The sequence below is a fragment of the Oncorhynchus kisutch genome, linkage group LG8 (genome assembly GCF_002021735.2).
Source record: "Oncorhynchus kisutch isolate 150728-3 linkage group LG8, Okis_V2, whole genome shotgun sequence".
NCBI lineage: Eukaryota > Metazoa > Chordata > Actinopteri > Salmoniformes > Salmonidae > Oncorhynchus > Oncorhynchus kisutch.
In genome coordinates this window covers 73456547-73481359 of record NC_034181.2, presented here as the reverse complement: position 1 = coordinate 73481359, position 24813 = coordinate 73456547, and the positions used below count along the sequence as shown (strand labels likewise).

Genomic DNA, 24813 nt, shown 5'->3' with positions numbered 1-24813 from the left:
AGCTTCAATGCCATACAACACTCCTTCCGTGGCCTCCAACTGCTCTTAAACGCTAGTAAAACCAAATGCATGCTTTTCAACCGTTCGCTGCCTGCACCCGCACACCCGACTAGCATCACCACCCTGGATGGTTCCGACCTAGAATATGTGGACATCTATAAGTACCTAGGTGTCTGGCTAGACTGTAAACTCTCCTTCCAGACTCATATCAAACATCTCCAATCTAAAATCAAATCTTGAGTCTGCTTTCTATTCCGCAACAAAGCCTCCTTCACACACGCCGCCAAACTTAACTGATCCTACTGATCATCGACTTCGGCGATGTCATCTACAAAATAGCTTCCAATACTCTACTCAGCAAACTGGATGCAGTTTATCACAGTGCCATCCGTTTTGTTACTAAAGCACCTTATACCACCCACCACTGTGACCTGTATGCTCTAGTCGGCTGGTCCTCACTACATATTCGTCGCCAGACCCACTGGCTCCAGGTCATCTACAAGTCCATGCTAGGTAAAGCTCCGCCTTATCTCAGTTCACTGGTCACGATGGCAACACCCACCCGTAGCACGCGCTCCAGCAGGTGTATCTCACTGATCATCCCTAAAGCCAACACCTCATTTGGCCGCCTTTCCTTCCAGTTCTCTGCTGCCTGTGACTGGAACGAATTGCAAAAATCGCTGAAGTTGGAGACTTTTATCTCCCTCACCAACTTTAAACATCTGCTAATTGAGCAGCTAACCGATCGCTGCAGCTGTACATAGTCCATCGGTAAATAGCCCACCCAATTTACCTACCTCATCCCCATACTGTTTATATTTATTTACATTTCTGCTCTTTTGCACACCAGTATCTCTACCTGCACATGACCATCTGATCATTTATCACTCCAGTGTTAATCTGCTAAATTGTAATTATTCATCTACCTCCTCATGCCTTTTGCACACAATGTATATAGACTATTTTTTTCTATTTTCTTCTACTGTGTTATTGACTTGTTTATTGTTTACTCCATGTGTAACTCTGTGTTGTTGTCTGTTCACACTGCTATGCTTTATCTTGGCCAGGTCGCAGTTGTAAATGAGAACTTGTTCTCAACTAGCCTACCTGGTTAAATAAAGTAAATTAAAATAAAAAATAAAATCAAAATGTTGGATGAGCAGGTATCCACATAGTTTTGCTAATATAGTATATGTACTGTATCTCTAAAGATGCTTCAGAGAGTCTGTAGTTTAGTGACAGCGGTATAAAAGCTGTTGAGTTGGGTTGTTGCATGGACAGGTGCAGTCTGGGGCCTGAGTCTGGTTCTAGGCCCTGCAGGGCAGGTAAGCAGTGTCAGGCAGCGACCGACCGGCGTCTCCTCTCCTCGGACTGTACAGATTTGACAGGAACAGGAAGAGATGCAGACGATAAAGCCCCTGCTGTGTTTGAAGCCATTCAGATCAGAGCGCACAAAGACACAGTCTCACAGTGCTACAACCATCACCACCCTGTGCCTCGCATGCAAAGGCATACCCCCTCTCCTCAGTCAGACATGAGCAGACACGAAGGAAACATCAAGGCGGCAAGGCAAAGCTTGCAGTGGTTTGGTTTGGACGGTCAGTGGTTCCATCTTTGCCATTCTCTCTCTCTCCCTCTCTCTCTCTCTCCGTTTGTTTATAGTCTATGTCTCTGACAGGAGAGAGCTGATCAGAGGTCTCCTCAACTCATACAGTCCTATTTGGGTTTTAGAGACAATGTTTCACTGGAGGAAAGGAGTCAGTTCAGTCAGTTCAATGTCTCTGCTTTACAAGAGCCAGTTGATTAATTAGTTCCCTTTGGCTTATCGTTTTGAGTGACCGTTGCCGTGGGCAGGGTTATGGAGTTCAGGTATTGAGCATGAGCTCTCCTTGTCCGGAGCTCCACTCTCCGAACCCTGTCTCTCCGTTGGAGTGGGGTGGGTTGTCTAAGGAGAGGCCCCGCCTCTTCCCAAACACTTGCTCCTGCAGCTCGATGATGTCAATGCGAATGTCAGCCATCATGACCAGGAGGAAGTCAAAGGAGCCGGGAGGTCCCTGGGGAAAGATACGGAGGCTTTAATATCTCTGTCCACACATTAGTACATTAGATTTGAACCTGTAAGGCATGTTGCATGCTTTAGGGTGGATTTATTGTATGCTTGGAATCTGATAATACATAGAATAGATCAACAAGATGACAATGATGATAATGCATTGAAAAATACTTCAAAGCCTAGCTGGCAAATATAGAGAGCAGACTCACTGGTAGACCTCTGGGACCAGGAGTTCCCCTGTCACCCTAAAGAGAAGAAAACATCCAGAAACGTCCAGTTACATACTTCCAACATTCACACAGACTTCTATAAGAGTCCACATCGGCAGCTCAGAGCTCTCAGAGTGGGGAGAAAAGTGTTGCTGTTAGTGTTCCAGTTAACAGATTTGAAAAGTTTACAGGATAGTTTTAACACATAGAGGACACCAACAAGCATGTACTAAACACCCACAGACACATGGATAGACTGACCTTCAGTCCATCTCTGCCTGGTGCGCCAGGAGGTCCCTGTTGGAAAAAGGAGAGACAGAAATATGGTTTTAAATGTTTTTATTCGGGAGCTACAGCTCCTCCCATGCAACATTTATTGTAATGATGTATCTCTGCAGCTATGGATGTGTTGAGGTCTGCTTGGACTAATAGGCCCAACAGCATGTTATCGGGGAAGCAATAATAAGATTACCACAGCTCCTCTGCGACCCCTCTTGATGTGCTCCAGGTCAGGCTCGGGGCCCATAGGGCCCATGTCTCCCCGTGGCCCCAGGGGGCCGGTCAGGCCTCTCTCTCCAGGCTCTCCCTTCTCCCCCGGCACTCCTGATTGGCCTGGGATCCAAGAATAAAGGGATGTAAGAGGAACCAAGAAGATAACCTGAATGTCAGCCAACAAACAGCTGACATAGGCAGTACACAGAGAGATACAGAGAGAGAGAAATATTGATTTAGAAAGATTCAGAGAAAGAGCAGACAACTCTTACCTGGGACCCCACGGGATCCTGAAGAGCCAGGAGGACCAGGGAGGGCGGGGGTGTCAGGACCTTTCCCCAACCTCCCAGCAGACGACTTATCACTGCTGTTAGCCAGGCCAGGAGACAACACCTACACACACACAGGTACACACACAGGTAGTATAGTACAATAACCTGTCTCACTGTGGTCTGAATTTGGTCAGACTTCCATTGTGAGACATCAAGTCTGGCAAGGCTAGTTTACGGTTAGTGTATCTCTGGTTAGTGTATCTCTGTGTTTGTATGGAACAGCAGTGTAAGTAGGATGTGCAGTAGTTAGTGCTGTGATGTAGATATACCTGGTTAGGTGACTGAGTGCTGCCCAGCCTCAGTTTGAGCTGCAGCAGGCTGTTCCTCATGTTGACAAAGTCTTGACAGGTGAGGGAGCAGGAGCCAGCACTCATCAGGGTGTCAGACTTCCCTGACGAGCTCACTGACAGAAAGACAAAGAGACTCTCAGAGAGACAGACTTGTCACAGAGTAAGTAACCCTACAGAATAAGTAACACAAAAACAAAGTCTAGTAGTCTATGTTCACCCTCTCAAACACATGTACAGTACTGTACCCTCAGGCTGAAGACACACAGGAAGGTACTAGTGAGCTAAGCCCAGAGGTAATGTAGCTGCAGTAGCCAGCCTCATGTAGACAGTAGGACTAAAGTATAGTAGTATTCTCAACACCCACGGTTGTGACTGGGTATACAGGAGTGCTTGTCCGGTGCCAGGATGTAACCCCTGTGACAGCGACACAGGAAGCTGCCCACGGTGTTCTCGCAGCTGTGATCACAGACACTGCCGTCAGACTCCACACACTCATCGATGTCTGTGGTGTGGGAGACACAACACCAGCTGTTACTTTACACCTGATTATGGCTGCATTTAGGCTGCTCTAATCAGAGAGAGAGAGAGCGGTTGCTCTGATGTAGGATGTTAAATTAAGATTCATACAAAAGAAAACAGTGCTGATTGGCTGATAAACAGGCTGATAAAAAGCTGATTGGCAGATAAACAGGTAGTGGACTTACCTAAACAGTAGGTCTGGTGGTTGTGATGCCTCTCTCGATCAAAGCGGTATCCCGGGTAACAGGTGCAGACAACCCGTCCAAAGTTGTCGGTGCACTGCTGTTCACAGGGGGAGCCAGAACACACATCCACATCTGGAGCAGAGAAAGGGGAGGGATTGGTTCATCAATAGGGACATGCACAGATAGGATCTTACATGCAAAGCTAACAGCTCCATAATAACCCTGGATGTCCAATAATATTCCTGTGTAATGTTGCCCTCTATTGGTCATGGTGTGTCATTGTACAATATTGACAATTTATGGAATGAGATGCTATTTTACTTTTGAAACAATTTGCAGTTCAGTAATGGGTTAATTTGGCACTGTAATGTGCATTCTGTCTGTGTACAGGTGCCCAGGTGTAATTACAGGCACTGAGTAAAGTATCTGACTTGGGGTGAGTAGAACTGCTGTATTTCTTTAACCTACTTTCAGGTATGCACTGGCCCATCACGAACCTGAAGCCCTCACAGCATTTCCTCCTGTGGATAAACACACAGACAGACAGTAGCATGAGCCAATAATTCATTTCCCAGCTGCTGTATCCTTCCCTTCACATAATGAACAGCTCTACACAGCCACTGAATGGGAGTCGTTGTCCAAAAGGCGGGATGGCAGACAGTCTGCTTATCAGTCTGCTAATCGTGGACAGATTTTGACAGGAGTAAACCCTCTCGCTTCGCCTCTTCCTCTCTGGTAACACCCAGCCTGTCAATTGTCTTTAGGACCAAAGCTCCTCATTAGCACCAGATCCCTTACCTCCATCCCCACTTCCTAGCAGCACTAGCCTAGATGGTCAAGAGACAGCTGAACAAAGAGCATCATCCTCACACACAGCAAGCCAAAACACCACATGTTACAGGCATTAGGGATGGACCTGCAGAATAGGAAACGATGGAAAGGGATATTGGAACACTCATAGAATCACAGAACCCAAATAACACAGACCCTAGACGAGGAGGGGGGAACACAACTCCTGCCCCGAAAACGGCACGCTCTTGATGGAGGGAATTTAGCATGGTACCTCACTGAAGGTCCCTCAAGACCACAACTTGCTTTTATTCTTCTCCAACCTCCATGCAACATAACCCTAAATCACTCCTATAAGACCCTCCCCCACTCCCTCTTCTGAATGATAAATAACTTACAAAACTATGGGCCTGGCCAGGGCCTGATTAAAGCCAGATGACGGACTGGCGCTTTAATCTGTGGCTCATAGCTGGGATGTGCTGTGTTGAGCTGGAGTTGGGATGGGACAGTACTGGGGGGCTGCTAGGGGGCTCTGGCCAGGGGCCCGAAGGACATCCCTCTCCAGGCCACCTCCTGTCCCTCCAGTCAGTGCGCCCAGAGAGGACAGGGCCAGGCTGGGCTAATGAATAGCAGATGTGGGCCCTGTCTGTCTGTCTGTCTGGGCTGAAGATGTACAGCCAGCAAGGGGAGGCTATGGCTGGCAGCCTCTGGTCTCTCTGAGTGTCCACTCATAACATCAACACACAACCTCTGCTCTCATAGTCCACTGCTCCACTGCCCTACTCAAAACATCAACAGACAGCCTGTCAGTCACAGAGACCTGACCCCACACTGCCCCTGATCTGATCTGGGACCTGCAAAAAAAAGAAAGAAAGCATTTTGTGAGCTAACTTTACTTTCCCCCCCTTTCTTGCTCTCTTTGCTGATAGCTACTTTATTGAGGACAAATGGACTTACTATGACTGAGATATGTGGTTGTCCCACCTGGCCATCTTAAGATGAATGTACTAACTGTAAGTGGCTCTGGATAAGAGCGTCTGCTAAATGACTCAAATGTCATATTAAATGCTAGAGGTGTCTCTGATTGATGATACATGCTCTTCAGTGGTCTGTATAAACTGCTCAGGTTACAGTTTTTTTTCGATTGCTAAACGACAGTGGACACAACTGGAGTCACATGTGCAAAACTCTAACTACAGTCTGCACAGCAGCAGTTCATGTGGACCAAACTCTAGTTAGTTTTTCATTGCTTGAACACAGTTTTCAAAACTCTACACACTTATCCCATGACTTTAACCACAACCTGCACAACACTGTGGATTTACAGCACTTTGTTCAAATGCTAACACACTGCTGTCAAAACTGTGAACCACACATTCAAAACGGAATAGATTTCAGCCTTGTGCCTTTCAAACACTGCTGATTGCAATTTCAGCTGAAAGACTAAGCAGGTGTCTTGTTTTAGACTTGTTAGTGAACACACACACATATTACAGTATATATATAGGTAGAGCTCAGAGGAAAAATATTTTCAGATGCGCAGGAAAATACTATTGTTGACATGGTTGTTGTCAACAATGCTATAAAACTGCGGGAGATTCAAGATAGAGTGCTGGCTGATAATGATATATTTGAAAATGTTAATTCTGTCAGCACAACAACTATTGCTCGAGTCCTAAAGAAACACCAAGTTACAATGAAACAGTTATACACTGTACCGTTCGAGAGAAACAGTGAACGGGTAAAAGAGCAAAGATACCAATATGTCCAGGTAAGACGTCTGAGGTTACGTACACAGCTATACAAAATATTTACAGTAAAAAAAAACACTAGCATTTCTACAGTAAAACTGTGCACTTACTGTTTTTCAGAGAGTAATGGAGGTGTAAGCACTGGAAAGACCACATTAATTTGTATTTATCGATGAAGCTGGATTTAACCTTGCCAAAACACGGCGCAGAGGAAGGAATGTTATAGGTCAAAGGGCCACTGTGGAGGTTCCAGGCCAAAGGGGGGGAAATATCACCATGTGTGCTGCAATGGCCAATGATGGTTTGCTTCTCAACACACCACTCATTGGCCCATACAACACAGAAAGGCTTATAGCTTTCCTAGAACAGCTCTATGCTCAGCTAGTGCCAGCAGAACAGGGGGAGCCAGTAAGAAACCCCCAAGTTTTTGTCATAGTTTGCGATAACGTTGCTTTTCACCACTCTGCAGCTGTCACAGATTGGTTTGCAGCACATCACAGATTCATGGTTTTGTACCTGCCTGCATATTCACCCTTCCTCAACCCAATAGAGGAGTTTTTCTCTGCCTGGAGGTGGAAAGTGTTTGGTCACCACCCACATGACCAAATGTCTCTTTTGGAAGCCATGCGTGCCGGATGTGAGGACACGAGTCCAGAGGACTGCCAGGGATGGATAAGGCACTCCAGAAGGTTCTTCCCCAGGTGCATGGCAAGAGAAAACATTAGATGTGATGTTGAAGAAAACCTGTGGCCTGATGCTAGAGAGAGGCAGGATTAGCCCCTCAATTATTTGTTCGAATTACAGTATGTACTTTTAGTTTCTACCTTTTTTTTCTCATTACTGTAATTCCGTAAATTACTACAGACTATTGAAGCAAACTGCTAATTTTCATTTAACTTAAAGAATTGTTATGTTCTAAAAATGTTAATAAATCATGTGAAAGAATGTCACTCTTTTCTTAGAAGAAAATATGACTTTGTATGAAGTCACTGAAATTGTTCAAACTGTAAAGATGAAAAGTTAGTATTTTCTGTATTGGTGTTTGATGTGTTTTTACTCTCAGTGTGTTCTGAGTGACAGTGTGTGTTATCTCAGTGAGGGTTGTGCATAGTGTTTGGCTGCACTGAGCGTGTTTTGAGCCATGTGTTAAGAGTTGTGTTGCTTGGAATGAGTTTTGCAGGTGATGTGAACTGTTTAGCTCAGGTGACTGTTGGTAGTGCAGACTGTAGTTAGAGTTTTGCACATGTGACTCCAGTTGTGCCCACTGTCGTTTAGCAATCGAAAAAAACTGTAATAGTTACACCGTGTGATGACCTGTCTGTTGATGTTTGGGAATGTAGGGGTCTCTGTTGATTAACACTGTTCTCGGATCTTAAAGGGAAAAGACCAAACCACTAAAGCTACATCACTGTCCTCCACAGTGAGATAACCGCTTCTCATGCTCCCCCGCGTGCATGTGTGCTTGTGTGCTTGTGTGTGCGTGTGCGTGTGTGTGCGTGTGCGTGCGTGTGTGTGCGTGTGTGTGTGTGTGCGTGTGTGCGTGTGTCTGGGGCCCAGAGCAGTCAGTAATTGGGTGCATCTTGTTAATGTCAGGAAACAAGGGCAGGGGTTATTAGTGAGAGTGATGTGTGACACTGACAGGACTGTTAAACACAACCTTGAGGAGGAGAGCTCCCAGACCAGGCTCTTCCTTCAGTTCTCTGCTCACTTCACAATACAGACAAACATCAAGGTCAGGTGACTAACAAGGTTAGGAGAGTACAGTTGCTATCTAGAACCTTACAGAGTTTTAAGCTGTAAGGTAGAACTCTTTTAGGTTCCATGTTGAACCCTTTATACAGAGGGTTCTACCTGGAACCAAAAAGTGCTCTACCTGTAACCAAAAAGGGTTATCATATGGTACTGATGAAGAATCCGTTTGGAACCCTTTTTTTTCTAAGAGTGTATCTTTCTCTACTCCCAGGTTATCAACACTGATGGTCGGATTCTATGGTATTTTTGCCCATTCGATTCTTCTGTGTTTCTACATTCTGCATCAACATGTCTTTTGCAAGCATGTTGTCTGTTTAAGTTCCTTCAGAAGATGAGTGGAGTCCCTGTGTAACCCTGAGGGTATTCATGCTGTTAGACACTGCTTCTCTTGATGCTCCACACTCTAACATAGTGCCTACAGACCCACCAGGTCTGTCTGACCATGCAAGTCACCTAAGACGGACACAAGTCCGTTTTAGGAGAACCATGCCTGGGCATCCCTGTCCCTGTGTTCCCCCTGGTCCTCCTTTGTGCTGGTGGTGACCCAGTGACTACCTGCAGAGAGAGGAACGTACCAAGGGCCTACACAGGCTCTACACTACAATGCTGCTGCCAAAAACAGCACAGAGACGCTGGAGAAATAGCAAGACAGGATCCAGAGTACAGGCCAGAGCAGGATTACTTTACACTCCAGATTATGTACTTTAGCAAGGGTCTCCCTCCAGGGAGGAGAGCTCAATGTTATTGTTTTCCATCCAGGCTGGCGTGATTTATTTGTGCTTTCGTGGCAGGAATGCGCTACAAAGACTGGATATTCATTATAGACCCCCCCAACCGTCTGCAGCCTGGACAGACAGCACTGAGGTTACACAGAGACAGCAGAGCAGAGACCAATCTGGAATGATGCTTTCCATAAACCAGACTGAAGTCACTATGTATTCTCAGTTCCACTCACTCAGTACAGGATTGCTCCCTGGACCTTAGATAGTGTTTCTGTTTCTAGATATGGGGAAGATAGCGAAGAGGGACATCAGTATCATTAGGTGTCTTGTGACGCAATGTTATGTATCATATTTACTCTGTCAACTCCCAGACTCATCAGAAAGAGGGGGGAGATGACTTAAGGGGGTTGTTATGGCGATGGAGGAGGAAACGCAGTGTGGAGGAAATGAGACAGGGAGATGTTGACACGTTGAGGAGAGGAAGAGAATGGACGGAGAGAGAGAAGGAGAGAAAGAAAGAGAGCTGTAGCTTTTGTGTCATTTGTGCTTGATGGTCCTTCATGTGGTGCTCTGTGAGTCAGAAACACAGGATGTGGACCTCGGTGGAGGTCACGGACCCCTTGACACTTCAGGAAAGAAGAGACCGTGTCTGTGTGTGTTTCTACTCTTACATATCTGTCATGTTGATGTCTTTGTGTGGGTGTGTGTGTGCAGTGTGCTTTGCAGTTTTTTAATTGATGTTATCCTGTTTATAAGTCTGCCTCTCTATGTATGGATGATTGTCTCAAATCAAATGAAATTGTATTAGTCACATGCGCCGAATACAACAGGTGTAGACCTTACAGTGAAATGCTTTACTTACGAGCCCCTAACCAACAACGCAGTTTTAAAAAATGAATACAAAAATACAAATAAGAATAAGAAATAAAAAGTAACAAGTAATTAAAGAGCAGCAGTAAAGTAACAATAACGAGACTATGTACAGGGGGCCCGGTACCGTTACAGAGTCAATGTGCAGGAGCACCGAGGTAACCGAGGTAATTAGTCGAGGTAATTGAGGTAATATTTACATGTAGGTACAGTTATTAAAGTGACTATGCATAGATGATAACAACAAAGAGTAGCAGTGTTGTAAAAGGGGGGGGGGGGGTAATGCAAATAGTCTGGGTAGCCATTTGATTAGATGTTCAGGAGTCTTATGGCTTGGGGGTAGAAGCTGTTTAGAAGCCTCTTGGACCAAGACTTGGCGCTCCGGTACTGCTTGCCATGCGGTAGTAGAGAGAACAGTCTCTGACTGGGGTGGCTGGGGTCTTTGACAATTTTTAGGGCCTTCCTCTGACACCACCTGGTATAGAGGTCCTGGATGACAGGAAGCTTGGCTCCAGTGATGTACTGGGCCGTTCACACTACCCTCTGTAGTGCCTTGCAGTCGGAGGAGGAGCAGTTGCCATACCAGGCAGTGATGCAACCATGCTCTTGGTAGTGCAGCAGTAGAACCTTTTGAAGATCTGAGGACTCATGCCAAATTGTTTCAGTCTCTTGAGGTGGAATAGGTTTTGTTGTGCCCTCTTCATCTGTCTCTGTCTTTGTGTTTAAGTAAAAGCGTCAGTCCTGTGTGTATAATCGATTAGGGTGTTAGTTTTAAGAGGGTCTGTTGTTTTCTCCGTGTTTCCTCATATAGCAGGGTGTTAGGCTGTTATGTAAAGGTGTGTGTGGGTATGTACGGGTGTTAGTGTATGAGCGTCTTGTTCTTGTGCCGTGTGAGTATACACGTGAAGGTGTTAGTGTATGAGCGTCTTGTTCTTGTGCCGTGTGAGTATACACGTGAAGGTGTTAGTGTATGAGCGTCTTGTTCTTGTGCCGTGTGAGTATACACGTGAAGGTGTTAGTGTATGAGCGTCTTGTTCTTGTGCCGTGTGAGTATATACGTGAAGGTGTTAGTGTGTGAGCGTCTTGTTCTTGTGCCGTGTGCCGTGTGAGTATACACGTGAAGGTGTTAGTGTATGAGCGTCTTGTTCTTGTGCCGTGTGAGTATATACGTGAAGGTGTTAGTGTGTGAGCGTCTTGTTCTTGTGCCGTGTGCCGTGTGAGTATACACGTGAAGGTGTTAGTGTATGAGCGTCTTGTTCTTGTGCCGTGTGAGTATACACGTGAAGGTATTAGTGTATGAGCGTCTTGTTCTTGTGCCGTGTGAGTATACACGTGAAGGTGTTAGTGTATGAGCGTCTTGTTCTTGTGCCGTGTGAGTATACACGTGAAGGTGTTAGTGTATGAGCGTCTTGTTCTTGTGCCGTGTGAGTATACACGTGAAGGTGTTAGTGTATGAGCGTCTTGTTCTTGTGCCGTGTGAGTATACACGTGAAGGTGTTAGTGTATGAGCGTCTTGTTCTTGTGCCGTGTGAGTATACACGTGAAGGTGTTAGTGTATGAGCGTCTTGTTCTTGTGCCGTGTGAGTATACACGTGAAGGTGTTAGTGTGCTGAGATGTGAGCACGTCCTCTCTCTGTTTATTTATCTGTCAGCACACTTCCAGCCTGCGGTCTCTATGGGGACACATCAGAGTGGGGAAGGCTGTTAGTCAGACAGTGGACTCTTTCACTGAGAGCACAGGAGGTCTGCACCACTTCCACAAGCACAGCCACGCTACAGTTCCCAAACAGAACCAACACTCCTCCGTCACCTCTAACCCACCTCCTACCGCTTCTGTCTTCACAGGTCCTCACTCCATCAACAATGCCTGGTCTAAAATTCCAACAACCTATCTCTATTCCCACGGCTGACCTGGTGAAACATCAACCATAATGGCTGGAAACGTGCTAGGAAGGACAATGTGAAAATAATATATCAGAGCCAGCCCAGCACAGTATGGTTTGTGTCTGCACGGTAGTGTGAAAAGGGTATAACACCACTCATAAAGCCATAGCCAGTTAATGTTGGGCCAGAGAATGACACAAATCGTCCCCTCTCTTGCACCCTATTCCTCTCGGTCACTCTCCATCTCTTTTATGACCCCTCTCATTACAGGCCCTAAAGCTCCCAGGTCTATTCCCAGTGCCAGTGCCTACCCTCGGTTCCCCCCAGGCAATATGAAGGGCCGCTGGCCTATGTGACCCAAGGTCAACCCAGAGCCGTGTGTCACCCCAGGAATGTGCCATCTCTGACCCTTCTGAGCTTCACAACCTCTCAACGACAGACATGTGAACTGGCCGGGAGCCTTACCTGACGACAGAGAGAGAGGGAGAACGGGAGGGAGGGAGAGATTGGAAGGAAAGAGGGGGGAGGGGGAGGGTATGGAGAGAGAGAGAGAGGGGGGGGGGGGAAGAGACAAGGGTAAAGGGAGAGTAACAGCAAGAGAAAGAATGGACCCTATGAGGACAACAAAGGGCCTAAGAGAGAGATGAAGTCCAGATTACAGATAATGTAGTGAGAGCAGCCAGTAACTGAGAAGGGAGTCTAAAGCCAAACTAATGATGGATCTGTCTTAATGATGTGTCTGTGAGTGCTCTACTGCCAGGAAAGGAAACCAGGCTACAGACTGGTCTTTTTTAAGGATTCTACGCTGAGATCACACCAAAGTCCTTAACCAGGGCTGAAGGTAATGGACTGATAAGACATGAAAGTCTTCCAGAACCTTCCAGGACTCAGAGGGAGACGGCCTGGAGGTGGGAGGGTTGAAATGGCCCCACTGCATGCAGAGATTGTTTGTTGTGTCCGACTGTGACTCCTCATCTTTACCACTGCAAACTTCCTTTATTTCATCTCTCCCTTTTCATTCCTTCACCCCTCCCCCTTTTATAATTCTGTGATATAAAAACATGTACTGTCTATACAGTACACAGCTGCTTCTCTGTGCTGTACTTCAAACAACATGCTGACAATGCCATTACAGACTTTAATCACCTAGTGGGTGATTTGTATTGCTGATATATTAGTGTTGACATCATAGCCGTACAGAAATGTGCTTACCCGAGGGCCTCCCAGGTGGCGCAGTGGTTAAGGGCGCTGTACTGCAGCGCCAGCTGTGCCACCAGAGACCCTGGATTCGCGCCCAGGCTCTGTCGTAACTGGCCGCGACTGGGAGGTCCGTGGGGCGACGCACAATTGGCCTAGCGTCGTCCGGGTTAGGGAGGGTTTGGCCGGTAGGGATATCCTTGTCTCATCGCGCACCAGCGACTCCTGTGGCGGGCCGGGCGCAGTGCACGCTAACCAAGGTTGCCAGGTGCACGGTGTTTCCTCCGACACATTGGTGCGGCTGGCTTCCGGGTTGGATGCGCGCTGTGTTAGGCTTGGTTGGGTTGTGTATCGGAGGACGCATGACTTTCAACCTTCGTCTCTTCCGAGTCTGTACGGGAGTTGAGACAAGATAGTAGCTACTAAAAAACTATTGGATACCACGAAATTGGGGAGAAAAAGGGGTAAAATTCAAGAAAAAAAAGAGAAAAAAAAGAAATGTGCTGCTCTGTGGAACGGTAATGAATAACAGGCATTGTGTTTGTACAGAGCGCTGTTCATGTGAATGTTAATTAGAAAAAGATGTACAATGATTACTTGATATTTACGGGAGTCCAACAATAATACCGATCTACGCAAATGATTAGACTTATTAGACTTTACCATTAAAGACAGGAAGTGAACCTCTTGTAAAAAAGCGTTTTGTGAGAAACAGAGAAATGGATAATATTTCCCCTGTAATGAAACAGTATTACGGCAGTACTCAGAACAGTGTTGCTAAGAGAGACACTTATGTCAACTACAAGTGTGAGACAAATGAAACAGTTTCATTTTCCCACAGCTTGATTGCCATTCAAAACACACAGAGAAGAAATGCCAAATATAAAAAAGTATACTAATTAGAATAGGACAGACACCCCATGGAATTTCTAGATGCAATGTAAACAATGTGTGATAAATCCCAGTTTCACTATGTGTTTAGGGTGAATGAGCTGTCCTGATGTACTCTTGGCAAGAGAAGACATGTCTCTGTGAACCTTTTATAACCTAAGCTTGTATCATTGGGTGGAAGTGGTGGGATATTTCACTCCTCATTTCGTGGCTAACGTGCTGGTTGCTGGTGGTGTAGTGAGTCTGATGAGGCCTTGGCTGAAGATAGTAACCCTGTCAGAACCTTATTGGAGCACAGCGTGGGGTTCAGACCTGACTGGATACACACACACACACACACACACACACACACACACATCTGGTCCTCGTTATTGCTTCGGAGCCTGTTGCTCCGGACCTAAATCACATCGTCTCTACCCATTCTTCACTATGTTTTTCCTGACCCTGACATGACTCGTTTTAGCACCTATTCTCTGTTTATTGTTGATCAATTTAGTGTCAGCGATTGACTGACAGACAGGGCTTACCAGGGTAGGTATGATGTATGTGTTATATAGCCCCTTGTTTTATGGCTTGTAGGGGGGAAACCTCAGTGTCCTGGACAGCGAATCACAGGAGGGCTTAGTAGAGTTCAGCTCTGCACCCCAGCCACAGCCACACACACACACACACACTTTGAGGACGTTGCAGGCCTGCTTCCTCCCACCTGCTTTAATGATAAAACCAGAGCACAAAAGAGAGACGGGACTGTGAGAGCTTGGTTCAGTATGTTCTGATCCCCCCTCTCCTTTTTCCTCTCTCGCTCCTGTGCTGCCTCCCTCTTTATTCTTCCACGGAGAGCTCAGGGGCCGTGGGATAGGATGGTTTCCAGACCTTACAGCAGGAAGCCACGTGTACTACAACGATGTTGAGAGAGAGAGAGGGAGAGAGAGAGATGGTACTGTTCTGGTGTTGAATCCCTCATTACACTTCAACAGCTTTAGCTCCAACACTACTGGCTTTGACTCTACCAGTGTTCCACCACATCAACTGGACTACGGGGCACCTATTGCAGCAGAATACAGAGGTTCATAAAAGCCAGAGCTCTGTCCTATAGAGCTTCCCTCCCTCCTGTGATTTCCCCTTCCTGGTCCTTTTTATAGACCTTGACGTGGTTTTCCAGGCAAGCCCCCTGCCGAGGTGAGCACACGGCATTGCCAGAATCCAGGTTTATTTCATTTGGATAAAAACAAATCTTAACATTTTTCCACCTTCTCCCCTCCCTCACTCTCTTCCTCTGTCCTCCTGTTCCCCCTGCCATGCGTGTCACAGACTTTTTTACAGCCGGCCCCACCGCGGCCTGTCGACATGTAGGGACCATAGGGGGAGCAGAGCGGTGACGGAGGGAGTACGGAGCCCACAGAGAGAACACTACAGAGGTGAGAGCCAAGTCTAATGCAGTAAATCCACAAGGAAACAAATAAAGAGAGAGAGATGAGATGGAGCTAAACACTCATGGAGGTAGTAGCTACAGTACGTAGTGCATACACTCTGGGCCTGCATGCGCTCCAGGCATCGCTTGCACTATCAGCTGTCAGAGCCTAGGACACAAGCATACAGGCACACTCGAATGACACACATTATCACTCACTATGTGCTCTTTAACACCAGGGAGAACACACACATTGCACTCAGAGAAGGAGGAAAGGAGAGGAGACGAGGGGAATGCAGCCAGTGTGAGTAGCCTGAGTGTTGTTCACCCTGGCCTGGAGGTCCCAGCCAGACTCTGCATCTCCCTGCTCAGTGTTATCTCAGGGTTTAATGGCTGAAACTCTACACATCTCTCTGAGGGACAATGACACCCGAGACCCTCTCCCTGGCGTCATTATCAGCCCCCATCGCCCCCCATCCCTGAGGAGGGAGTCCTGTGTGAGGAGGCCTGAGCCCGTAACACATACACTAGCCCTGGGTTTCTCAACCTTCGTTCCCTGAGATGCTTGATGCTTGTGACCAGTCCCTTAGATGGTTGGCTGACATCAGAGTTAAAGTCAAGCTCTAAGGGCTTATCCAAGGTACTACTACTCCTTGGTACAGCCCCCGGTATAAAATCAGGTTGGGAAACTCTGGGCTACACTGGGGCCTGAGGCCTGTCAAGGTTTCAGCCTTCCAAACGAAGGCAGAGTCACAGTTAAAAGAGAAAGACTGTGTCGTGTGGACGGGCAGATTGTGACCAGGCATGGAGCGGAGTCTGTCTTACTAATGAACACAGACCACTTGAAAGCCAAGTGGTTGAAACACAGGGGAAAGGGAATGCTCAGACTTGGCATTTCTGATGGAATCCCGGTCACAGAGGCATATGATTGGGTGCAGAGTCAACCCTGTATAATGAGTTAAGCAGCCGGGTTTAACTGGGGTTGGCAGAGGAAATCTAGTGGTCGGGGCAGGAATGAACTGAATATTATGTCAATTCTTGTGATTTCTTTGAGAGGTTTGATGAGTGTGTGGCAGGCAGGCCCAGTGAGTGACTGAGTTCACAACAGTTTTCTTCAGAGTATCCCCACTCAGGCCCAGACATGACAAGATGGATGGAACATTTAGAAAAAAAAATCATGTTCATAAGTGAGTCAAGGTAGAAAAGATCATATCATGGACTCCAGCAAGAACATTTCACTTATGCCAATGCAGCCTAAAGCCGTTTTGACTAAGCCGGTAGATATGTCTGGAAGCAAACTAGACAAACATTAACAGTAACCAAGTTATCATCCACAGTTGTTATGCAAGTAAAGTCATACCGTATAGAACATAAATCACAGGATGTGGAAACCAGAATTTCGGTACAATTTTATAAATGCCGACAGATAATTTGTTCGTTTGAGATGTTGGGATCAGTTTGTGTCTGTAAAATGTAACATGATACAAATGGCGGTGGAAACGCCTTGTGCAAATACTAATATAATAACCATCATGTCAAAGTAAACTTGGAGTCACCTGATGATATGGTGTGTGGTTCTCCCACTACGACTTGGAAAACCATGCAGTTTATTAGGCTCCAGATAAAATAAGTTATGATGAACTTTACAGGTTGATGAAAGTGCTCTGTGATGAGCCTGATGCTCCTTTCCAATAAATATTGAGGGTCTTATTCTGGTGACATGATGATCTATGCTTGACTGTTGTTTGACCACAACAACAAAAATTCCATCTGGCCACTCTACCATAAAGGCCTGATTGGTGGAGTGCTGCAGAGATGGTTGTCCTTCTGGAAGGTTCTCCCATCTCCACAGAGGAACTCTGGAGCTCTGTCAGAGTGACCATCAGGTTTTTGGTAACCTCCCTGTCCAAGGCCCTTTTCCCCCAATTGCTCAGTTTGGCCGGGCGGCCAGCTCTAGGAAGGAGTCATGGTGGTTCCAAACTTCAATTTAAGAATGATGTAGGCCACTGTGTTCTTGGGGACCTCCAAACCTGCAGAAATATGTTGGTACCCTTCCCCAGATCTGTGCATCGACACAATCCTTCAACCTCATGGTTTGGTTTTTTGCTCTGACATGCACTGTCAACTGTGTGTGTGTGTTTGGGGGGGGGAGAACCACCGTGGAGGGGAGGAAAAATGCGTCTCAGTGGCTGTGTGGGTTTGCTGCCCGACACCATAACAACCCAGTGTAATTGTGCTAACCACAACCACAGAGATGGAGACATGGGAAAGCCTGCAGACTGCCAGGACACACTGAGCTATATGGTTAACTCACTCTGCTTGCACGGTTAGGCAGACCAGACAGAATCCTTTTCATGAATGGCCATCATCTAAAGGATATTTTGCCGCCTGGGGCAGTCCTTACCACGCTTCCCTGGGAGACATGGCAGGAAAAACTAGAAAACTAGCTAAAACTCCACCACCACCACACACATCTCGTCTGGAGCCAAAAATCAAATGAGACAACTTCTATTGCTGTGGTATAACCTTGACAGTACACAGATCATATGCTTCAGACTTAAACTAGACCTGCAGACTTGGGGTTTCTCGTGTGTGTGTGTGTGTGTGTGTGTGTGTGTGTGTGTGTGTGTGTGTGTGTGTGTGTGTGTGTGTGTGTGTGTGTGTGTGTGTGTGTGTGTGTGTGTGTGTGTGTGTGTGTGTGTGTGTGTGTGTCAAATCAAATTTTATTTGTCACATACACATGGTTAGCAGATGTTAATGCGAGTGTAGCGAAATGCTTGTGCTTCTAGTTCCGACAATGCAGTAATAACGAACAAGTAATCTAACTAACAATTCCAAAAAAACTACTGTCTTATACACAGTGTAAGGGGATAAGGAATATGTACATAAGGATATATGAATGAGTGATGGTACAAAGCAGCATAGGCAAGATACAGTAGATGATATCGAGTACAGTATAACATATGAGATGAGTATGTAAACAAAGTGGCATAGTTAAAGTGGCTAGTGATACATGTATTACATAAGGATGCAGTCGATGATATAGAGTACAGTATATACATATGCATATGAGATGAATAATGTAGGGTAAGTAACATTATATAAGGTAGCATTGTTTAAAGTGGCTAGTGATATATTTACATAATTTCCCATCAATTCCCATTATTAAAGTGGCTGGAGTTGAGTCAGTGTCATTGACAGTGTGTTGGCAGCAGCCACTCAATGTTAGTGGTGGCCGTTTAACAGTCTGATGGCCTTGAGATAGAAGCTTTTTTTCAGTCTCTCGGTCCCAGCTTTGATGCACCTGTACTGACCTCGCCTTCTGGATGACAGCGGGGTGAACAGGCAGTGGCTCGGGTGGTTGATGTCCTTGATGATCTTTATGGCCTTCCTGTAGCATCGGGTGGTGTAGGTGTCCTGGAGGGCAGGTAGTTTGCCCCCGGTGATGCGTTGTGCAGACCTCACTACCCTCTGGATAGCCTTACGGTTGAGGGCGGTGCAGTTGCCATATCAGGCGGTGATACACCCCGCCAGGATGCTCTCGATTGTGCATCTGTAGAAGTTTGTGAGTGCTTTTGGTGACAAGCCGAATTTCTTCAGCCTCCTGAGGTTGAAGAGGCGCTGCTGCGCCTTCTTCACGATGCTGTCTGTGTGAGTGGACCAATTCAGTTTGTCTGTGATGTGTATGCCAAGGAACTTAAAACTTGCTACCCTCTCCACTACTGTTCCATCGATGTGGATAGGGGGGTGTTCCCTCTGCTGTTTCCTGAAGTCCACAATCATCTCCTTAGTTTTGTTGACGTTGAGTGTGAGGTTATTTTCCTGACACCACACTCCGAGGGCCCTCACCTCCTCCCTGTAGGCCGTCTCGTCGTTGTTGGTAATCAAGCCTACCACTGTTGTGTCGTCCGCAAACTTGATGATTGAGTTGGAGGCGTGCGTGGCCACGCAGTCGTGGGTAAACAGGGAGTACAGGAGAGGGCTCAGAACGCACCCTTGTGGGGCCCCAGTGTTGAGGATCAGAGGGGTGGAGATGTTGTTGCCTACCCTCACCACCTGGGGGCGGCCCGTCAGGAAGTCCAGTACCCAGTTGCACAGGGCGGGGTCGAGACCCAGGGTCTCGAGCTTGATGACGAGCTTGGAGGGTACTATGGTGTTGAATGCCGAGCTGTAGTCGATGAACAGCATTCTCACATAGGTATTCCTCTTGTCCAGATGGGTTAGGGCAGTGTGCAGTGTGGTTGAGATTGCATCGTCTGTGGACCTATTTGGGCGGTAAGCAAATTGGAGTGGGTCTAGGGTGTCAGGTAGGGTGGAGGTGATATGGTCCTTGACTAGTCTCTCAAAGCACTTCATGATGACGGATGTGAGTGCTACGGGGCGGTAGTCGTTTAGCTCAGTTACCTTAGCTTTCTTGGGAACAGGAACAATGGTGGCCCTCTTGAAGCATGTGGGAACAGCAGACTGGTATAGGGATTGATTGAATATGTCCGTAAACACACCGGCCAGCTGGTCTGCGCATGCTCTGAGGGCGCGGCTGGGGATGCCGTCTGGGCCTGCAGCCTTGCGAGGGTTAACACGTTTAAATGTCTTACTCACCTCGGCTGCAGTGAAGGAGAGACCGCATGTTTTCGTTGCAGGCCGTGTCAGTGGCACAGTATTGTCCTCAAAGCGGGCAAAAAAGTTATTTAGTCTGCCTGGGAGCAAGACATCCTGGTCCGTGACTGGGCTGGATTTCTTCCTGTAGTCCGTGATTGACTGTAGACCCTGCCACATGCCTCTTGTGTCTGAGCCGTTGAATTGAGATTCTACTTTGTCTCTGTACTGGCGCTTAGCTTGTTTGATAGCCTTGCGGAGGGAATAGCTGCACTGTTTGTATTCGGTCATGTTACCAGACACCTTGCCCTGATTAAAAGCAGTGGTTCGCGCTTTCAGTTTCACACGAATGCTGCCATCAATCCACGGTTTCTGGTTAGGGAATGTTTTAATCGTTGCTATGGGAACGACATCTTCAACGCACGTTCTAATGAACTCGCACACCGAATCAGCGTATTCGTCTATGTTGTTATCTGACGCAATACGAAACATCTCCCAGTCCACGTGATGGAAGCAGTCTTGGAGTGTGGAGTCAGCTTGGTCGGACCAGCGTTGGACAGACCTCAGCGTGGGAGCCTCTTGTTTTAGTTTCTGTCTGTAGGCAGGGATCAACAAAATGGAGTCGTGGTCAGCTTTTCCGAAAGGGGGGCGGGGCAGGGCCTTATATGCGTCGCGGAAGTTAGAGTAACAATGATCCAAGGTCTTTCCACCCCTGGTTGTGCAATCGATATGCTGATCAAATTTAGGGAGTCTTGTTTTCAGATTAGCCTTGTTAAAATCCCCAGCTACAATGAATGCAGCCTCCGGATAAATTGTTTCCAGTTTGCAGAGAGTTAAATAAAGTTCGTTCAGAGCCATCGATGTGTCTGCTTGGGGGGGGATATATACGGCTGTGATTATAATCGAAGAGAATTCTCTTGGCAGATAATGCGGTCTACATTTGATTGTGAGGAATTCTAAATCAGGTGAACAGAAGGATTTGAGTTCCTGTATGTTTCTTTCATCACACCATGTCACGTTGGCCATAAGGCATACGCCCACACCCCTCTTCTTACCAGAAAGATGTTTGTTTCTGTCGGCGCGATGCGTGGAGAAACCCGTTGGCTGCACCGCTTCGGATAGCGTCTCTCCGGTGAGCCACGTTTCCGTGAAGCAAAGAACATTACAGTCTCTGATGTCCCTCTGGAATGCTACCCTTGCTCGGATTTCATCAACCTTGTTGTCAAGAGACTGGACATTGGCAAGAAGAATGCTAGGGAGTGGTGCACGGTGTGCCCGTCTCCGGAGTCTGACCAGAAGACCGCCTCGTTTCCCTCTCTTTCGGAGTCGTTTTTTTGGGTCGCTGCATAGGATCCGCTCCGTTGTACTGTTTGTAAGGCAGAACACAGGATCCGCGTCGCGAAAAACATATTCTTGGTCGTACTGATGGTGAGTTGACGCTGATCTTATATTCAGTAGTTCTTCTCGACTGTATGTAATGAAACCTAAGATGACCTGGGGTACTAATGTAAGAAATAACACGTAAAAAAACAAAAAACTGCATAGTTTCCTAGGAACGCGAAGCGAGGCGGCCATCTCTGTCGGCGCCGGAAGTAGATGCTGATAGATGCTGTATCTATGATGTGTGTGTGTGTGTGTGTGTGTGTGTGTGTGTGTGTGTGTGTGTGTGTGTGTGTGTGTGTGTGTGTGTGTGTGTGTGTGTGTGTGTGTGTGTGTGTAGGATATTGACACAGAGGATATTGGTAGAGTGGTGTGATTCTAAAGACATTCGGTATGGTGGATGGTTGTGAAGATGATGGATGGGACATTTTTCGGAACAAACCACCCTATTTTGTCCCTTCACTATATCGGCATCGAACACATCACCCTCCCTAGGAGAGGGGGTGACCTTGACAATTTATTGTTAAAACGAGGAGCCATCTGCATCTTTGATTTAAAGGCTCCTCGCTCCCTTCAGTCTCAACATAGAGTTTGATCTGAAGCCATTCCTGTGATTGTGTTTTTGTTATCCATTGTAAATAAAGTGTTTGTAGGCCTATATGATGTAGCCTAATTGTATCTATGATCGTATGTTATCCATTCATGCTTTTTTATATGTTCTATTGATATTTGAAAATCGACCAATGAAATCATGCCACACCCAGCCATAATTACAGACACCTGTGTGTGTTCTTTGAAACTATATAAATTAGTGACCCGCAGTGTTTGTCATTAAACCCTGATGGAGACAGATTGGCTGTTGAAACGTTGCTATTAAATTATTGCTAGAGCTCCTAGAGCAGCATTCCCCAGATGTGGTTCTGGGGACCCCAAGGGGTGCACATTTTGGTTTTTGCCATAACACTCCACAGCTGATTCAAATTATCAAAGCTTGATGATTAGTTGATTATTTGAATCAGCTGTGTAGTGCTGAGGCTAAAACCAAAATGTGCACCCCTCGGGGTCCAGAGGACCGAGTTTGGGAAAGCCTGTCCTGGAGTGTGCGGCTCTCCTTTTCTTTTTAAAGGATGGGACACTCTTACCTGAGACAGGTGCCATCCGTGCCCCTTGCTGTAATACAGGGGTACTCCACTGTCACTACCTTGTTTTCTGGACACTCCTCCCTTTACAAAGCCACGAGAAAGGAGACAAGAGAGATAAGTGTAATGGTAACAATGTTGTTACTATAGTAATAGGAGTGGTATTAAAGAGAAAGGCACTCAATTAAATGGCAGTTATTTCATAGTGGAAATTCCCTTTCAAAGCAGTTCCCAAGCATTATGGCTACTGTAGTACATCATGCTACAATACATAATCACAATTCTATGGCAGCAACTATTGTATGTGAAGCAGTGAGAACATTTCAAAATGAAAGTAATAAAGAAAACTGATTGTGCCGTGCAGTGGCCAGCACATTATTGCATTATTTGTCAGAAAAACGTTTGTTTAATAACCCTGCAAAGAGGTGCATTTATCATCAGGCTTTGGATGATTTAAAGCAGGTGTGTAGTGCTAATGCAAAAACAAAAATGTGCACCCCCTCAGGGTCCCCAGGACCAGGACTAAGAAACACAATAACTCGTTTGAAAATACAGATGTCTATAATTTTCTTGGAAAAATAAACTGAAATAATAATATCATGAAATCGTTTACAACTGGAATGCTGAACTAAGAGGTAATAGGACGAAATTCAATGATCATTTCTGAGAAAAATTAGATGCTTCAAAGTTCTTCTGGTCTATACTTTGCCCACTTCATTCAAACTATTGTATGTAGGTAGGCTTGATGATTGGAGCAACGTGGTGGTCTGTCTTTGACTGATTGTCTACGTTTTTTACAAGCAAAGTATTGTTTTTATTGTCTCTCACACATCACACATAAATATTAAATTCAGTTACTATTCGGTCTAAATAGAACATGTATCACCATGTCCAACCGGATAGCAAGTTACCGGACAGTTTTACTAATTTCCTACCAATCCTTCATTTGAATGTGCATGCACTTTTCTTAAACTTTGATCAAGTGTATATTTTATGTATTTTTCTGATAGGAAATAACAGACTGATATCTACAACGTTCCCTCACAATTGCGCGGACTGCCAACTTACCCTGAAGTGAGCACTGCAAATCTTGATTTTATTAAAGAACTGGCACCACAATCCCAAATAAAAACAACGCAGATTGCACCAAATGGTAAGAGTGTTGCAGCGCAAAGCTGACCCATGTCCCTGGCGAGCTCCGTGACAGCCTTGTTTATATTTTCTTGATGCCTCGAGAATGAAGACGCTGTACTTCTGCAAAACAGCTATATGTTTTAATTTATCAATGTCGCACATGTACTGATTTAAAGCTAACATCAATTATAATTATACTCAGAGGTCAAACACGTGCGACGCTGTACATTAATTACTACACTCAAAACTTCCTCACGGTACTGTAGTGCGTCAGAGTCCTGTCCCAACTGTTGCGCACTGAATCAGACCCCCTCGAGCGATTCTGGACGAGTTTATAGACATGCGCCGCGAAGAGCGCGATTCCTCTCACTAATCCCCAGTGGAATTACCTTCCTGCATTCATGTTTCTAAGAAACTGACTTTGACGAAAAGGAAACATTTAAGACACAGCAGAAAATATCTCTGTTGTCCTCTTGACGAGCGAACTCTCGACCAGAATAATTTCTCTAATTCCACATGAGCCTTTCTCTCATCCTCTCCTCCCTACACATTAGTGTATTGATTTAATTTGATTTAGGAAATACATATGTTGGGGAAAAGGTCCATTTTCAATGTAAAGAGCAGAACCAATTTAGAGGAAATCGTTTGACTGATTGTTTCCTATTCTCCTCTCACCCTCTCTTTCATCAAGGATAAGCTGTAGCATAACACATTTCCTGATTGCTGAAATTAACTTTCCCATTTAAATTCACCCCATAAATTGTAGATAGGCACAATCTTTAATCAATATCCAGAAGATTATTGTTTTGACTTTCTACTAATGTTCATCTGCATGTCATATGCACTATTGGCATACTGGAGTAATATGAAGTCCAATTAAGTCTTAAAAACATATATTTTCAATCATAATCGAGAAAAATACAAGCCTGTATTTGTAAAATATTTTTGTAATTCTAAATCAAAGCTGAAATAACAAGATAACTCTTCAGTTGCTCAGTCCCTAAAGCTGCCACGGTATTACTAATTAGATTTTATTGCTTTAAATTCAATCTTCCTAAAACAGAGATCTTCCTAAAACATCTTTAATATGTTTACACAACACAAGCTACTTTATTATTTTCAGATTCAGTGAGTAAAATATGATATAATCACACATTTAAATAACTGGTAGACACATTTGATTGCTCATTAAGTAAATCATCAACTATTGATATTCC

General features: G+C 45.7%; 1 protein-coding gene across 1 annotated transcript; it reads right to left on the bottom strand.

The window, feature by feature from the left end:
• Positions 1 to 962: 962 nt before the first annotated feature.
• On the bottom strand, positions 963 to 23895 carry LOC109894979 (collagen and calcium-binding EGF domain-containing protein 1). Its single transcript, XM_020488636.2, has 11 exons — positions 23531 to 23895; positions 22466 to 22546; positions 4549 to 4601; positions 4081 to 4212; positions 3741 to 3878; positions 3356 to 3489; positions 3027 to 3147; positions 2735 to 2874; positions 2524 to 2559; positions 2263 to 2298; positions 963 to 2054 (listed from the first exon to the last, which is right to left on the bottom strand). Exons 1-11 carry the CDS (start codon positions 23644 to 23646, stop codon positions 1866 to 1868), a joined length of 1176 nt encoding a protein of 391 aa, XP_020344225.2. The 5' UTR covers positions 23647 to 23895; the 3' UTR covers positions 963 to 1865.
• Positions 23896 to 24813: the final 918 nt, after the last annotated feature.